The 18,381-nt window shown below is 40.0% G+C and overlaps 1 protein-coding gene across 1 annotated transcript; it reads left to right on the top strand.

The window, feature by feature from the left end:
- Nucleotides 1–5: 5 nt before the first annotated feature.
- On the top strand, nt 6–14,791 carry PDLIM5 (PDZ and LIM domain 5; the record flags this gene model as incomplete). The annotated part of the gene is made up of 5 exons (XM_009070461.1): nt 6–170; nt 7,241–7,421; nt 8,440–8,560; nt 13,828–13,943; nt 14,559–14,791. Coding segments are annotated over 5 exons (673 nt in total), but the record flags the coding sequence as incomplete, so codon positions are not given.
- Nucleotides 14,792–18,381: the final 3,590 nt, after the last annotated feature.

Below are 18,381 nucleotides of genomic sequence, written 5' to 3'. Positions count from 1 at the left end.
GTCAGTGGATGGACATCAAACAGTATTAAATCACCTGGAACAACTGCCCTGAGTGAAAAACCTGCAACAGCACCTCAGCTAAATGAGCAAGACACATTGGTTCAGAGGGCAGAGCATATTCCAGCAGGAAAGCGTACTCCCATGTGTGCACACTGCAATCAAGTCATTAGGTTTGTATCTGTTTGCTGGCTCTGGGTAAAAAACTGACTGGATGGCCAGGCCTAGAGAGTGTTAATGAATGCAACTAAATCTAGTTGGCAACCAGTCACCAGGGTTGTTCCTCAGGGCTCAGTATTGGGGCCAGTCCTGTTTAGTATCTTTGTCAATGGTCTGGACTGGGATGGAGAGCAGCCTTAGTTTGCAGGTGACACCAAGCTGGGGGAGTGAGTGTTGATCTCGTGGTGGGCAGGAAGGCTCTGCAGAGGGATCTGGAAAGGCTGGCTTGGTGGGCTGAGGCTAATTGTTGGAGGTTCAATAAGGTGAAGTTCCAGGTCCTGCACTTGGGTCACAACAACCCCAGGCAGGGCTACAGGCTGGGGGAAGAATGGCTGGAAGGCTGCTTGGCAGGAAAGGACCCAGGGGTGCTGGTTGACAGCTGCCTGGACATGAGCCAGCAGTGTGGCCAAGTGGCTAAGAAGGCCAATGGCACCCTGGCTCATATCAGGAGTGGCCAGCAGGACCAGGGAAGTGATCATCCCCCTGTACTCAGCATTGGTGAGGCTACACCTTGAATCCTGTTGTTCACTTTGGGGCCCTTCACGACAAGAATGACATTAAGGTGCTGGAGCAAGTCCAGAGAAGGGCAACAGCTGGTGAAGGATATGGAGCACAAGTCTTATGAGGTGCAGCTGAGGGAGATGGGGTTGTTTATCCTGGAGAAAAGGAGGCTTGGGGGAGACCTTATTGCTCTCTATGACTGCTTGAAAGGAGGTTGTAGTGAACTGGTGGTTGGTCTCTTCTCCTGGATAACAAATGATAGGACACAGCCTCAAGATGTGACAGGGGAGGTTTAGATTGGATATTAGGAAAAATTTCTTCACCAAAAGGGTTGTTCAGCACTGCAAGAGGCTGCCCTGGGAAGTGTTGGAATCACCATCCCCAGAGGTATTCAAAAGACGTGTACATGTGGCACTTATGGACGTGGTTTACTGATGGACTGGGCAGTGCTGGATTAACAGTTGGGATTAATGATCTTAAAGGTCTTTTTCAACCTAAATGGTTCTATGATTCTATCCATCCTGCAGGCTCTCTCAAGCAGGGCTTTGTTTGGCTTTTCAGAACACTTTTCTAACTGGTTTATCTAACAAAACTGAGAATGAGAATCCTTTGGAGGAAAAACATTGTGAACAGTTAACAGTCACAGTCTTACAGCCCATTTTACAGAGAACTAGGAAGCTGGGTGGAATGGAACAAAAGTAAAACCAAAGAAAAATAAGCAAGTTATTTTTCACTTATACACCTATTCCAGTAGAACTGGGAGTATTAGCTATTGGAAACCAATCAGAAAATATAGTCTTATAAAGACTAGTCAAAAATACTGCTTTATAAACCATAATTTCTAAATCAGAAGAGGAATAATAGCTAGCTCCATCCATAGAAGAAAAGCAAAGAGTGATGTTTTAACAATTACTAGGACTGGATTAATAATAATTTCCTGCACTGTTAGATTTCAAGCTCTTTGATGGGCTCTCTGGCCTTTGGGTATTATGGTAGCTACTGTCCTTGATTTGTATGACATGGGTAGAGAATATTAAGCAATCCAAACACAAGTTTGCCAAATGAGATTAAGGTAAATAAATTCTGCTGAGCCTGTTATATATCCTATTATTAGCCAGAATTTTGTGTGGAGGAAGAATTGAATTTGTGTTGTATTGTTCAATCAGTGATTTCTGACAATTAGTCATGATTGTCTCATCCAGGGGACTGTAATTGCCTTTATTGTCAATGTGCAAATCATTCATATTTTTGTGTACCTTGCATTTTATTTCCTCCCTAAAATAGAGGTCTCCTGGGATTGTTGGAGGAAATGTATTCTTTAAAAGTGTTTTCTTCTTGCTTATTCAGTCATCTGTGTTGTTGAACTACATGAGTAAAGAATGCATTATAGTATTATTTTATTTATCTGTGGACAAAATAGGAGAGCCTGGGCTATGATTCACTATGGTTAAAGAAAGATTCATTTTTGATTAGGAAACATAGGTTCTGAAAAATGAGGAACTCTATAAGCTGTATAATTTTTATTCAGTATAATAGAAAATCAGCCTTTCCACCATGGGTTTTTGTACCCTTGAGTCCTGGCTTGGATTCTGCATCAGAAGAATATACAGGTAATGCAAATCACTTGATCTCTAGGGGTCAATTGAGTCCAGCTTGTTTACTTCCATTAGATTTCTGTTCTGATAGTTCACTATCAGTTCAATTAACATTGGGTTACTTTTACAAATTCCTAACACGAGTGCCCCTATGCATCTTAATCTGGTGGGTTTTTTTGCTTCATTGCAAAATGGAAGATTAATATCAGAAAGGTATACGCATTTTTGGGATGAGATTAATCTGATTTGTTGAACAGTTTGGCCAATATAATCATTCTGTCTGTCTTTAGTTTTCTGACCTCTTTGTTCCCTGGGCTTTGGATTTGTGTCTACTAAATAATATAAAAGCAACTATTCACTTTCTTTATTGTTACTGTTATTTTAATTTAAAACCAAATATGGAAAATCCACTATATGCTGAATCTTTAATGCAGGTGACTTCATTACCTTTTACAGCACCTGTGGTTTAGCAGGGTTCCCTGATGCTCTGTGCTGTGGGGTCTCACATCAGTCTGCAGATCTCTTCTGAGCAGCCAGCCTCTCCTCTTGGCCCTTAAATCACTTTCTGCTACTCCAGGCTTTACAGCTTTGATCACCATTAAAAAAGAGATGATCTGCTGCCCTGTAAGTAGGGGAGTGTATTGGTCTGTGGAGCAACATTTACTCCTTAGTAAACACAACAGGAGAAACTGCAGAGCCCGTTTGACAGCACTTAAGCCATTGTCACCTATTGTAAAGTGACACCTCTTCATGAATAGTAACTGATACCCATGTCTAACTTCTTTGTAATTTGCTGGTGGTGCTTAAATCCTTATATTTCTTCATATGTTAAATGCCAACTCAATTATTAAAAGCAAACATTCTTCCATTTGAGGATGAGTTGATGTGCATTAATCAATGCCAAATATGGCTCGTGTTCATGGCATACAGTGAATTTGGAAAATTACAATGGCATTCTGAATTCAAGTTTTAGCATAATTACACTTCATGCCCTCAGTATTAGCATTACGTATGAAAAGGTAGGAGGAAGATCAAGTGACATTGCATTGTACATCTCTTTTGAGGCCAAAATGCATTCTGGAGTTGGTTACTTTACACTCAGGCATAGAGTAACCATGGCTGGTTGAGCCAAAACCCTTCTTAGAGACCCCTTATAATTTTTTAATATATCTTTAATTATTCAGACAGCAATTGTCTGAAGGTTCCATTTTTTTTCCGGAGCTTCATTAAGTAAGCTTTTCTTTCCATGTCTAAAAGAATCAAAGCTGGAGGCAAAGTAAATTTATCTTGATCTACTCGCTGTGACGGTCTGGCAGTCTTCTGGCATTTCCTGATCAAGACTTCTGGTTCCCAGGCAGCCTTACCAAGCTCTGCACTGCAGAGTTGGCTCTTCCTTTGGAGCCCGAATATGTTTTCCCTGGATGTCCTTTGAGAACATACTCTTTGGCATGAATGGTTGTGAATGATGATTTGGCTTTGTCACATTTTCATTAACCTTAATTGTTTTTAAAGGCAAAAGGGAAAAAGTAAAAATGGTGCTTCCCTTCAGCATCTCTTATACAGAAATTGTATATTGTGGCATTTTCAAGTGAGGAGAAGAAGAAATGTCCCAGAATGTCGACTGCTGTATGGTTAACTGTAAAGCGATCGGCATACTTAGCAGATGTGGAAATCTTTTTGATCTCTCTAGCACCAAATTTCAGTTCTGGCTTGATGTCATAATACAAGCCACAAGAGGAACTAGATTATTGGCATACTAGTATAATACATCGTGACTATACTGATGAAGTTATATTTAGTTACAGGTGTTAAGACAGGGAAATTGCACTTATATTCCCTGTACGTTACTTGTCCTTCCAATTTGCCCCAATGTCATTGCCACGTGCAGAACCCAAATGTTTGAGGTGGCTACCAAATTTATGTACCTGGTGATCCTTTGGGGCATAGGATCCTGTTGTAAATTAATCAGAATCCCTTTAAAAAAATAATAAATCAATTGCTAATTTGTGTCCATCTGGGAGTTCAGTTCACATGGTCTATATGATGATGCCAGAAATTTTTTGAGAAATGTTTAGCACATCCCAATAGCCTGGGATAGAGCCATAATCATAGCCAACTGCTGCCAGTTGGGTCATCCCGTATCTTTGGATAGCGGGAACATTTTTTTAGCACTACCTTTAAAAATATATTCTAGTTGACAGAAGCATGTGGGATTTTTATTGGTATTGTTTTTAATTGGGAAAGAAAGAATTAGGTCATCTGCAGCTATCTTCCTTGCATTTCATCCCCATACTAATTCCTGTCTCGTTTCATGAGGGTGAGCATGCGATCCCCTTCCTCAAACAGGGAGCGTAAACTCTTTTTCAAATTAACATGCCAAATAAATACCTTTCATTACTGGAATCTATCATTTTGATGGCAAAAAAATATAGAGACCGGGAACACTTGCAAGTTCTGAATATCATGGTTTAGTGTATTTTATGTGGCAGATAGGGGGTTTTGTTGCATTTTGGGTTTTTTTTCCCCTTTCTTCCACACGCTTTGGTGCAGCTTTTAAGTTGCAGGTATCCTTAAACTGTAGTATCAGCTTGACATGTTTAAACTATCACCTGATTGAAAATAAAGTTGTATTTAGAAAGTGTTCTTCTGGACATGTGTGCACAGGGAGCCAGTGCACTAATGGAACACCTCACAGACATTGTGCAGGGCACAGCTCCAGCTGTCTGGGGACTTTGGGACAGGAGCTCTGTAGGTGCATTCCCAGGCTGTTCCCATCTGTCTGGGTTCCTGCATGCTGTCCTGAATGGCTAACCTCAGTGTGTCAGGGCTGTAAACTCTGGAGAGCTAAATGCAGCAGATGTAAGGATTCCTTTCCCTCCCATCACTAGCATATTTGCTTTCCATTGCAGAATCAACTGAGCCTAGCATTTCACTGCAGATGGCCAGAAATTCAATCCTACCTGGAGCTGGGAGAGCCTCTTTGGTGTCAGCCCTGTGTTAATGAATCTGTTAAATTAGCCTGTGCTGACACGGCGCACTGAGAGCACTTTGTTGTACATAAGGGCTTGTATTGTTTGATCAGTACATAACTGAAAGGGCATTGATGTAAAAAGGTGCTTGTAGAGCGGTGGGAGGGTATCGGGTTAGGTCAGTGTTTGCACTGCTAGGCATCCTCTGGGAGCAGGGGCTGAAGAGCTGTGCTCAATCCCAGCTCCCTTCTTAAAGGGCTACAAGCTGCTCTCCAGGAGCTGTTTTTCACTGCTTTCTCTCCAATAATCAGAGGTGAATAGAGGAAAGTGGTTCAGGTTAAATATGTTCATCATCTTACAGCATCCTAAATCTGTCGGAGTCCTTTATATTTGTCTTCTCATCCTGTTGAAAATGCATAGCATCTCCAGAGAAAATGTGGAAGAGAAATAAAAGTAATTACCCCTACCCTTAATGAAGTTGCCTTCTGTCCTCTGCCTGCTTGTATTCCCATCTTAGTGTCAGCATAGCCCTGGAAGCACATTTCAAGGTGTTTTATTGGTTTGGGGGTTTGTTTCTTTCTTTCTTTCTTGATGTTGCTTTGTTCATATGAAAATCTTACACAAAATGTCTTTATAGCTTACTTGATTTCCAAAAAAAGTGTTTAGCAGCAGGGTGATGATACTAGTACCTTACGCTTTTTTGCAGAGAAGTATTAAGTCAGAAAAAAAGTGATGCATTACTGGAAAGAATGACATCTTTATTATCCTGCAAAAACAGGAAATCTGATGAGGGCGATGAGTTTGAATCACAAAGTTCACCTGAAACCTAAATTCTGTAAGGTTGAGTGTTGGTGGGACCTAGGAGGCACATCATTAAAGTAAATACACTCATTAAAGAAATTCACGTGCTGAATATATTTTCAGTTGAATACAGAGACAATGGCCTGTAACTGGGATTCATCAGTTACAAACCGAAAATTTTACTGATGAGGGCGATGAGTTTGAATCACAAAGTTCACCTGAAACCTAAATTCTGTAAGGTTGAGTGTTGGTGGGACCTAGGAGGCACATCATTAAAGTAAATACACTCATTAAAGAAATTCACGTGCTGAATATATTTTCAGTTGAATACAGAGACAATGGCCTGTAACTGGGATTCATCAGTTACAAACCGAAAATTTTATGAGAACAGTTGAATACAGAGACAATGGCCTGTACCTGGGATTCATCAGTTACAAACCAAAAATTTTCTTGACTGAGAAATGGGTGAATTTATATTTTTTTATTACTTGTGTTGCATTAGCCAGACAAATGCTATTAGAAGCATTGTTATTTACATTTGCAAACGATAGAGAGAATTCTGTATTTGGAGAAAAAAAAAAGACCTATTTTAACTGCAAAAACATCCTTTTATACCTGGGATGGGTTATCCTGTAATGTCTTGTTGGACAGGGGCAGTGATTGAAGTTTTGTCTTAGAAGAAACCGAACTTAGTGGCTCCTAGTGGGGTCAAGTCTCCTTTTAGCCTTGTTAGAAATACACTCTGAAAGAGAGCTGATCGTATCACTAAGTCAAGGATCTCTTTGCAATAAGTGGAAATAATTGGGAACATAGGAAACATTATTTTTCTTCTTCACTTCTCTAGCAGACACTTCACTGTATTTAATGTAGTTCCAAAATAAGATTTCTAAAATACAGTGAAGCGAAGAGAAATAGTACTTATTTTGGACAGGCATTTCTAGGAGATAGTGCAGTGGGAATGGATGAAGTGAAGACTCGATACTTTCATAGAGTCATAGAATCAATCAGGTTGGAAGAGACCTCAGAGATCATCAAGTCCAGCCCTACTTTCTTAGAGCCTGTAGGAGGAATGAGGGATGGAGCAGTATATGCGTATGAACAGTCTTGCAGGATCCAACCCAGGTGTATTTGCTGAAAATATCTTTTCTTTCTAATCAGAGGACCCTTCTTGGTGGCTTTGGGGAAGTCATGGCATCCGGAGGAGTTTAACTGTGCCCACTGCAAAACCTCCATGGCTTACATTGGATTTGTGGAAGAGAAAGGGATGCTGTATTGTGAGGTCTGCTATGAGAAGTTCTTTGCCCCTGAGTGTTCAAAGTGCCAGAGGAAGATCCTTGGGGTAAGTGACCAGCCAAGTGGCCTGTTTTTTGGTGGGAACAATAGCCAGTGTTCAGTGCTTCTCTGCAACGAAATCCCCTTTTTTTCTGGCCTAGTCTGCAATCTTCCAAGAATACTCTTGATGTATCTTTTCAGCTCATATCACATAGAGAATGTGTTTTTCGCTTTTCTAATGTTGAACCTTTTCAGTCTCTGAGAAAAGGTGCTGTAGTCTCCTTGGCTCTTCCAAGTTCAGCTCCTGTTTTCATGATGCTGCTCTGTAGCTATTGTGATTACCAAATTTTCTTGAGCAAAACGCTTTTGATTGGCAGCTTTTTACAGAATGGGGAGGGAGGGGAGTAAAAATAAATAATTCTCCTTAGCTGAGCTGAGCACTGAAGAACATGCTGGTTGCCTAGATGTAGAGTACTGAAATATTCCCAGTGGTAATGTACAGAAAGATGTGTTATCCTGCTCGGCACTGATATTGCTAATTTGAGCCTGCCAGCTGATTTGGCTGCCATTTTAATGCAGACTGCAATGTGTCTGGACTCTTGTATAACTGGGGTCATGCAGGGCTCTGGCAGCACAATTCTCAAGTCATTTTTGGCACTGTAGCATCTTCCAAAACAGCACAGAGCACTCATAATTTTCTATGTGATGTCTTCTGGTTAACTCTTCACAGAGTTGAAGAGAAGTTGGAGATGCTGCTTTTTTCTTATTTTGAGGGACCGTTGTGGGTTGAGATACTTAGTAAAATTTAAAAAGTGAAGAAATGAGTTTTTAAATCTGTCCAACTCTCCACTGAACCTTCAAAAAAAAAAAACCCAAAAGATTGCTTATGAAAAATAAGGAGATATACCATAAATAAAGTACCTCATTAAGTTTAACAACACAGAACTTGCATGCACAACCCGTTTTCAAAGTAGCAGTAGGAAACAAAGTATTCTTGAAATGAATCAAGTATGGAGGCATGGTTAGCACAATCTACTCATCACATCAAAATAATGTGTCCATAACACTTTTTCTGATCCCCACAGGAAGTAATAAATGCTTTGAAGCAAACTTGGCACGTTTCCTGCTTCGTGTGTGTGGCCTGTCATAACCCCATCCGCAATAACGTCTTCCACTTAGAAGATGGTGATCCCTACTGTGAAACGGGTAAGAAGCAACACAACCAAAGTTTACTGCAGCTATGCAGGGAAGCAGAGCTCAATAAGGTTGGAAAAAAAATTTCTTTTTCTCAAGCATCACATTAGAAGTGTCTCAGCAAATTCATGTAACTTTGATATGTCAATTCAAAGCAGCAAAAAATGCTGTAGAAACTTGGAGTTTGCAGCAGGAGAAGTTGGTAAGATTTTTTTTTCCATTGGCTTTGGCAGCATTATGCTTCTTGGCACTGATTTTGCCTTTTCCTTTTAAGTCCTTAGCTGTAGGTATTAGTGATACAACAAAGTGTTAATTTTAGGGTGACTTTCTGGTTGGCTTTAAAATAATCTGAAGTTTATGTTAATCTGCTTATTTACTAAACACAAGTGAATGCCAGTAGAGTAATATGTTTTAGTCTGAATAGTCTTATTCACAGCCTGAGAGACTTCCAAGAGTAAGCAGTCTGTCCAGGTAGCTTTTTACAGGATCAGGGATAACATCTGTTTAATACAAGCTCGGGATAAAAAAACCCCAGGCTGTCAAGGGAAAAATACAGTGATATAATTATGGCACTTGAAAGCCTGATGAGCAATATTACATGAATGACGTGGCTCAGGGATTCTGGTTTGGTTTTAGCACTTCCAGCTAATCATAACTTTTTTCATAGAATCATAGAATAGTTTGGGTTGGAAGGGACATTAAAGATCATCTACTTCCAACCCCCCTGCCACAGGCAGGGACATACTCCAGTAGACCAGGTTGCTCAAAGCCCCATCCAACCTGGCCTTGAACAGTTCCAGGGCTAAGGCATCCACAGCTGCTCTGGGCAACCCTCACAGTAAAGAATTTGTTCCTAATATCCAATCTAAACCTACCCTCTTTTAGTTTAAAGCCATTCTCCCTTGTCCTGTCACTACATGCCCATGTAAAATGTCCCTCTCCAGCCTTCTTGTAGGCTTCCTTCAGGTACTGTGAGGCTGCTGTAAGGTCTCTTTGGAGCTTTCACTTCTCCAGACTCAACAACCCCAACTCTCTCAGCCTGTCTTCACAGGAGAGGAGCTCCAGTCCACTGAGCATCTTTGTGGACTCCTCTGGATTTACTTCAGCAGCTCCCTGCCCATCCTATCTTGGGAGCCCCATAGCTGGATTGCAGGACTCCAGGTGGGGTCTCATGAGAGCAGAAGGGCAGAATCACCTCCCTCAACCTGCTGGCCACTCCTCTTGTGATGTAGCCCAGGAAATGATTGACTTTCTGTACTGCAAGCACACATTGCCAAGTCATGTTGAGCTTCTTGTCAACCTATTACTATTAATATGAACAATTTTTATTTATATTGATTTCCTAATTTGCTTTACAGTTTCCATGTACCCTTCTGGGCTAGGAAAGAAATAGATCATTTGTAAAACACTTCCCACAAAGTACAAAAGAGAAAATTGTATCAAAAATAACTGTTTTCACACTGCATGCTCTTTACATCTGTGTTGGAACTGTCAGTTCATAGAATCATAGAATTTTAGGGGTTGGAATGGACCTTACAGATCATCTAGTCCCAACACCCTCTGCCATGGGCAGGGCCATGTTCCCACTAGACCAGATTGTTCAAGGCCTCATCCAGCCTGGCTTGGAACACTGCCAGGGTTGGGGCAGCCACTACCTCCCTAGGAAACCTGTTCTAATGTCTCACCACCCTCACAGTAAAAACCTTTTTCCAATTATCTAGCCTAAATTTCCCCTCCTTCAATTTGAATCCGTTATTCCTTGTCCTATCACTGCAGTTCTTAACAAAGAGTCCCTCTATGGCTCCATTGTAGGCCCTCTCCAGATACTGATAGGCTACTATGAGGTCTCCACACAACCTTCTCTTCTCCAGGCTGAACAGCCCCAGTTTCCTCAGCCTGTCCTCATAGGGGAGATGCTCCAGTCCTCTTATCAACTTCATGGCCTCCTCTGGACTTGCTCCAACAGTTCCATGTCCTTCTTACGGTGAGGGCACAAGAACTGTGCGCAGTATTCCAGATGGAGTCTCAGAAGAGCAGAGTAGAGGGGAAGAATCACCTCTTTTGACCTGCCAGCCACACTCCTGTGGATGCAGCCCAGGATTCAATTGGCTTTCTGGGCTATGAGCGCACACTCCTGGCTCAGTGTGAGTTTCTCAGCCACCATTATGCTCAAGTCTCTCTCCTCATTGCTGCTTTCAATTCCTTCCCCACCCGACCTGTAGCTGTGCCTGGGATTGCCATGGCCCAGATGTAGGACCCTGCACTTTATTTTGTTGAACTCCTTGAGGTTTGCATTGTTCCACCTCTCAAGCCTGTCAAGGTCCCTCTGGATTAGCACAAAATTCTAATGACCTCTTTGAAGCTAAGATTTCTTTCTGGGCCAGTCCCACAATTGTTTGCAGCAAGTGCCATGGAGAGTGCTAAATACTGTAAGGATAAGGAAAGAAGGCGAATTTTATCCAAAATTTCTTTTGTCAGAGCTGATTTAATGAGATGTTGGCAGATACAAAGGGCGTAGTAGGTTATTGCTAACTTGGTGACCCAGCCTGGGTAACGTGTTGCTCCTATTGAATTCGTGGAGCAGCAGAGGAAATGGGTGTGCAAACAGCATCCTCCAGTGTGACAGCATGGTGAAATTTCATCCGGGAGCAATCTGAAGCCCCTCATCTTGGAACTATTTGATGATTCAAAAATAGTACTGGAGGGATCAATAACTCCCCTTTGGGTGGAAAGATTTTGACCAGGTTTGTTCTGTTACTGTTCAATTCTTGTTTCTGCCACCAAATGACCTGTATGTTGTGCAGTGCATTGATTTGTGCTACTGTTACAACTCCCGTGCATAAATATGCATTTTTCTCTTATGTGGGCAGGAAAAACTGATAAAATGTCAAGTATACTACACTTCTTGCAAAGTTTATTTCTGAGATAGAAAGTTGCTAGCACAAGTTTATGGAGACACATTCTGTGAGGTGTTATTGGCAGGTTACTGTGTAATGGCTCTGGCTCTCTAACTAGATGTTAATTTGAGATGTATTAATTCTTCAAAGGTTTTCAGTCCAGCTGGAGTTAAGAGTCTATGACTAATTTTAAAGAAATAAGGAGTAAATGTCATTGCCAACTTTCCTTCTTCCTAGTGTAAAGGAAGGTTCTAATTTTAAATGTGTAGATGAAATTATAACAGCATCAGCTATTAGTATTAAGGGGGGTTAAGCTGCAGAATGTTCTGGGTTTGGATTTTGAGGCTAAAATTAAATTAAAAGTCCAGAAATCTATAACTTTGAACTTCTTTTAAGTGCAGAGTCAGTAACCTAGTTTTGAAAATGCTGTATGCAGGAAGCATTGATGTGTGAGTGTATGAGAAGTTTGCTTTGGTATGATTCTGTGGTATCACAATCCAAGCATACAAAAGCAAAAGGAAGCTGATGCCCTTCATTCTGCCTTATCTATTGCCCTTTCTTCAGAAGAAAAGCCAATAAACTTATCAACACAAACCACAGGCCAACTTACAAAAGGCTTTAACTACTGACACCACAGAAATATCAGTAAGATTCTGTATTAATGCAAATGCAAAGAGCTGAAACAGAATGGCCATGAGATCATGTCCTTCAGGGGCTTTGCAGAGGTGTGTCCTACCATTTGATATTTTTGTTGTTTTTCTTTGGCTTAAACATCTGCAAATTTATCCCGATAGCATGGATTAATGAAGGTGATCAGTGAAGCTGTTTCTTGCCAGTGGAAGCTGTCAAGGGCTTTGCGTTTCCAGAGGACTTGTGTTCCCCATCCTGTTGAGATGTCTCCTATGATGATACATTTTGAGGGAGGTCATCATGCAAAACGTCATTTTAATAGAAAACCAGGACGTTTCTCTTGGGTTTAACACTTCTGAAAATCCTCTGTTGGCTCTGCTGCAGTAAACTCTAGAGCTTCAGCAGATCTGTATAATCTAGTAGAGAAACAAAATCTACCCTGCTTGACACCCTTTGTAAGTCTTCTTTGAAAACAACCACAGTATCTAATTTCCCTGTCAGAGGAAAAGTGTTACTCTGGTAGTAACACTGTTATTGGTAATGGAGTTCAAAACTTCATTATACTTGGCACTCTGTCTGTAGTTCATCTTAAAAGGACATGATGTTCTCATGTTACAGTACTAATGCTGTTGTCTTCTGTGCAGAGTAAATCATTTCCTTCCTAGAATGGGGTGTTTAAGAGTTGAAATAAGTGGAAAAGACCAGATAACTTGGGCTGAAATTTAGGCCTGCACAGATGGACTGCAAAGGGATGTGGTGATTTGTAGCCCCTGGGATGGGGTGAAGTGAGTGTCACACACCAATACTGTGGGGATGGGGGTGGGTTGTCAGTGCCTCCTGCCCAATTTTATACATATATTTTATCTCCTGTTAGGCTGTTCTGCTCTCATTCAAGCTCTGCAGTCAGTGGAGCATATGCACAGTTTAGTGCCATTTGTTTTAGTGCCTGCTCTCTGAGACTCCTGGAGGAGCTTTCTTTTGTTGATTCTCAGGGAGCCTCCAAAGGCACCAAGTCAATCCAGTGCTTAAAAGTGAATGGTGCAGATAGAGAGTCTCATCACTAATAGCCATCCTGACACCCTACTGATACTTTTGGTTAAATGTATTAAATATATTGCATAAGGCCTCTGGTTTGGTTTTTATTTCTTTGGCAGGGGGGTTGTTTGCTTGGTTTGGAGTGGTTTTTTTGGGTTTTTTTTCTTTTCTTTTAAAAGCCATTTAATAAACTCAAGTGACTAGAACAGTATTCTAACAACTCAAATTTCTCGACTCTGTTTCGGACAGAAGCCTAGTGATTACATGAGTTTGAGTAGTGCAGTCTGGGGCAAATATTGTGCCAGAATGTAGGCAGGAGTTCATTTCTTGCTGAGGAGGTCTGCCATGTGAACAGCTGGGGTGTGCTTTCAGAGCAGAGCTGGGGAGATCATAAGGAGCACGGAGAGTTCGCACAGGTGCTCTGCAAGGAGTGCATCTCCCCCTCCCCGAGAACACTGTTATCTCAAGGAAATGAAACACCATGAAGATGGAAGCATGGCTTACTTGAAAGGCTGAGGAAGGGGGTGAGAACTGAATTTGCAAGGAGAGGGTTACATCCGAGTCTTTGGGTCTAGGAGCCCTTTATTCAGTGTACTCAGTCTTACAAAACTCAGCAAGTCACAAACACACTGCCTCTGAAATAAAGGTACAAAGGTTTCAAATGATGAGTCTTGCTTTTCTGTGTATGTTTTAAAATCTATTTGTTTCTGTTTGCAGATTACTATGCCCTCTTTGGTACTATGTGCCATGGCTGTGAATTCCCCATTGAAGCTGGAGACAGGTTTCTTGAAGCTGTGGGCCACACTTGGCATGACACTTGCTTTGTATGCTCTGTAAGTAAAGCTAGTCTACATTTTAAACAGACCCATGGCAGGAGTGCATGTGCTAACCTGACCCATATGGGAGTTAACAGCTCTAACCTCTTTGAATCCCCTGAACCCAAACAAAAAGTGCTTTCCCAGTTATAAGGAAGGTGTGTTGCTATCCTAAGCCTTTGGCACTGCTCCGAGAGAAGTTGTCCTGGATTGCAGCCATATGTCCTTGTATTTAACCCTTGATATTTATTTCCTCAGAGCAAGCATTGAAGGTCATACAGGAGTGGGCTGTGTTTCCAGAGTAGCAAGTGTGCTTTTGACATAAAGACACAGTAGCCAAGGCATCGCCTGCTAATATTATATGAACAAAAAAAAAAAAATCTTAAGGTTGGGGTTATTTTTAAAATGCTGAACCTAACTCTGCTTCCAGTTAAGAACCTGTTGTCTAAAAGAAAGATTATGCTTACATCAACTACTAGTATTATATTAAAAAGAGTATCACTAAAAAAAGGTAATTCTTATTCTTTGAATGTATTTGTGCATAAAGCAATAACATGACTTGGCATTCTGAATAATTATGGTGTAATTCATCCATCTGAATTGGGTGATCTTTTTTTTGTTATCCCATTTCAGGTATGTAATGACAGTTTGGAGGGTCAGACTTTCTTCTTCAAGAAGGACAAGCCACTGTGCAAGAAACATGCTCACTCCATCAACATCTGATGCTTGGAGCTTATCTTGTGTAACAAATGTACTAAGCAAAAAAGTGAAAATGTCCATGTTCAATAATTGGTTTAAATTATTTAGATAAAAGTTTTCTAAAATGGGAGAGAGATGTGGAAACTTGCAGAAGGGATTGTATGCTAATTTCTCAGAGCATTTATCATTTAAAGCTTTGCTTCATAGAAAGAGAGGACTCGGGAATTGCACCCAAGCCAAACAATTAGAGTGCCTTTACCTCCACACATAGCACATTACTGTATGGGTTTCATGATTTTATGACCACATTTATATCTGTTTCAGTATGAGAAGTGAAGTGTCTATAAATACCTGATATTAGAAGTCTTGGTTTTGCTGCTATTCAACAAATAAAAGGAGATTGGCTTCAGCAATCCAGATCCCTTTACTGCAGTGCTGTTTTTAAAATGTGTCTGGAAGAATTGTGGCTAAATTATTGGCTTCAGCAATCCAGATCCCTTTATTGCAGTGCTGTTTTTAAAATGTGTTTGGAAGAATTGTGGCTAAATCCCATGAAAAGGAGCTCAAAGCAAAGATAAGATTACACAGAGTGTCTAGTTCAACATCTAATATTTGTATCTGATACCCATATACATGAAGCCTCTCACACAATTACATGTACTGGTCTGTGCCTTTGCAATTAAATTTCTGATGGGTTTGCAAAGGACAGTTTTTTACAAAGCAGTTAAGTGGAGCAGTGGCTATGCTGATGAACAGGAATAGTATAGAAGATGCCACTTAGAAGAAAACATAAATGGAAGGAAAATAAACTCTTCTTTAACTCATGTGCTCCCAGAACACTAACCAAAAAACCTGCTGCTGAAGGTGTGTTTGACAGGATGGAAATGTCAGCTCAGATCTTAAGGGAGCAGGAATTTACACTCTTATGTTTGCAGTTCAGATTTTAGATAGCTTGAAGTGCCTTGGAAAGGGGAAACTGCACTGAATCTGCAGGTAACAGTGTTTTATATCCAGAACATGAAGCTCTGGTGTTGAATGAGGGAAACTTCTGAAGTGCAACTGTGGACATTGTTTTTCTCTTAGTACATTCTTTACCATGTAGCTGATGAAAATGTGTATTGGGGGTGTGCCAGGTAGCGTACTGAAAACTTCACTTTCTTGCTCAGCCATTATGATTTCTATTACCTGAGGTTTTATTTCTCTCTTTTCTTCCAGATGTAGGAAATATATTGTTGAATAATATTATATCGAGCGAGGCAGCTCAGTATCTCTCAGACCTGGCAAGGGAGCAGAGAAACAATGCTGTCACTATGCATTTAGTGTCCAATTCTGTGGCTTGATATGAATTTTGCATCCACACAGATTGTCAGCACAAGACCTGGGCACCAGTTAAGTCCCACTTAGCTTCAAATTAAGGCTTAATTGGTATGGAACAATTGTAAGCAGATAGGGAAGAGGTGGTGCCCCTCTGCATGGGGTGAATTTTGCTCCAGCAGAATTACACAACAGAGAAGGGGACCCTCTTGGGACCAGAGCAGATTCCTGAAGGAAACTGAATTTACATGCTATTTTATTCAACTCTAATGTCAGAGCTGATCTGTTAGTCTTTAGTGCTCTTTCCAGTAGATACTAAAAATAACCATTTACTGGTATTGTTGTTGTGGGGTGGGATTTTTTACTGATAAAAAGGATAGTTTTATCCATAAAACCAAGGGGGGAATCATAAAAACTTGCCAGGGTCAAGTAAAGCATTTGTAATGGGGAACATTAACAAAAGAGAAGAAAAGAAAACCAAAATTTCTGTATTGAAATATCAAAAGATATTTGTCTTTCTTATTAGTTCAGCGAGATAGGCTCACATTGTGAGGCTGTTTCACTTTATTTCCTGAAGTTGTTTTTCTTCAATACTACCATGTTTCTTTCTCTTAACTTCTGGTGGTACAGAAGAAATTTGGTAAATAATTGGTAAATATGAAGAAACTTGGTGGTACGGTCTAAAGCTGTTTCAAATGTTTACACTCTTGTCGATGTACCCTTTTCTGAGTTCCCTGAAAATGAGAAGGGTAGAAGCAAACTGGACAAGTTATGGTAATATATAAGCCAGGTTGCTTTTGAAATGAAGTGGAATGTGGAGAAATGAAACCTAGAGACTAGGTTTCAGTGGAGCTATATTGCACATGTCTGGGGAAAGAGGATGGAAATGGGCAGGATAAGGTGTTCAATAGTTTCTGCAATTCAAATCTTGCTGTTTTAACATAGGATATAAACTTCTCAGTTTGTCATTGTCTTTAAAATCCAATTCAGTTTTGTTTAGTTGGATAATTTTAATTGGAATTATATTTTTTAATCCACATGCTCTAGGGTTTGAAATTTTGCAGTTGTTAATGAATGTGAGGACAAAAGCCTGAAAGGCTCCAATAGAACTGCTTCATTTAGCTGCTTTGCCTTTTAATTTCTGCTTTTATCTATTTGTTTAAAATTTAAAAAGAAGCATAGAGTCACTGATACATAATGAATATTTAATGGCTTTACCAAATTATATAAATCAACTAAAAGGAACATAATTTTTATCATTATTTTAATAAGTGGGATTTTAGTAGAGCACTTTATAATAATGCCATCTATCTCACTGAATATTTATTATCTCTTTTTTTTGTTTAAGACTATTTCATCCTGTTATCTTTGTATTTTGTGTTATTTGTAAGCCTGCCTTTACCTCTAGTATCTTTTGGCATGTGAGTATGTGTATGTGTTTTATGTACTTCTTTATACATGCACATATATGCATGTACATTGAGAGACATACATATAGATGCACATATACATATGTTTATTTGAATGCAGACTTGACATAGCAAAAATCAACACCATTCCATCATTGCTTGAGGATTTCATGAGATTCCCAACTGCTTTTCATACAACACATGGACAGCATTCATGTTTTGAGGGAACATTAGAAAGTCAGGAGAGACATGTTAGTAACCTAACTACTGTAGCTTTTTGCAGCATTTTCAGTCAGTAATTATTTTTTCTTCCAAAACTTCCAGTAAGAGAATTGGGTTTAATTCTGTTTGAAGGTAGAAGGTCTTTATAAGTGAATAATTGATTCATGATGACAGTTTCAGTATATCGCAACTAAATAATTCAGAATTATGTGTAAATAGAAATGCTTAATATAACAATGCAATAAACTTAAAAGCAAAAGTTGACTTGTGGTTCAGTGTGTGTTGGTCTGTCCAGTTGTGTACCTATTTGCATCATCTAGCCACGTGAGCTGCTTTGCAAGGTTTGTTTTGTGCTGAACTACCAGCTGTTAATTCCTGGTGTTTTCTTTGCTTATGTTTAATAATCTTTGGCATCAAATTTTGACTGTTCATGTTTGCAGATTTAATGATAATTGAAAAACGTAACAGTCGATTAAACCCTTCTCAAACCCTGAAATACTTTTTGCAGATTTAATGATAATTGAAAAACATAACAGTCAAATAAACCCTTCTCAAACCCTGAAATACTCTATATGTTCTCAGTTAGTTTGTGGTTGTTGAATGTTTTCTTTTCCTGAATCATAGTCAGTAAAAGAAAGTCATGATTGCACACCTGAATGGATATCATTCGTGCTGCTCTTCAGGTTTGTTAGGTTTTTTTAGAAGGGAGGTTTGTTTTACAGAAGAGGATCTCAGGGTGCCAGTGGACACCAAGTTGACCATGAACCAGTGATATCCCTTTTGTGACAAGGAAGATCCTTGGCTTCCTAGGG

This window comes from Acanthisitta chloris, unplaced genomic scaffold (genome assembly GCF_000695815.1).
Source record: "Acanthisitta chloris isolate BGI_N310 unplaced genomic scaffold, ASM69581v1 scaffold5242, whole genome shotgun sequence".
Taxonomy (NCBI): domain Eukaryota; kingdom Metazoa; phylum Chordata; class Aves; order Passeriformes; family Acanthisittidae; genus Acanthisitta; species Acanthisitta chloris.
Note: the sequence above shows the minus strand (reverse complement) of the source record. Positions and strands in the feature narration are given on the sequence as shown.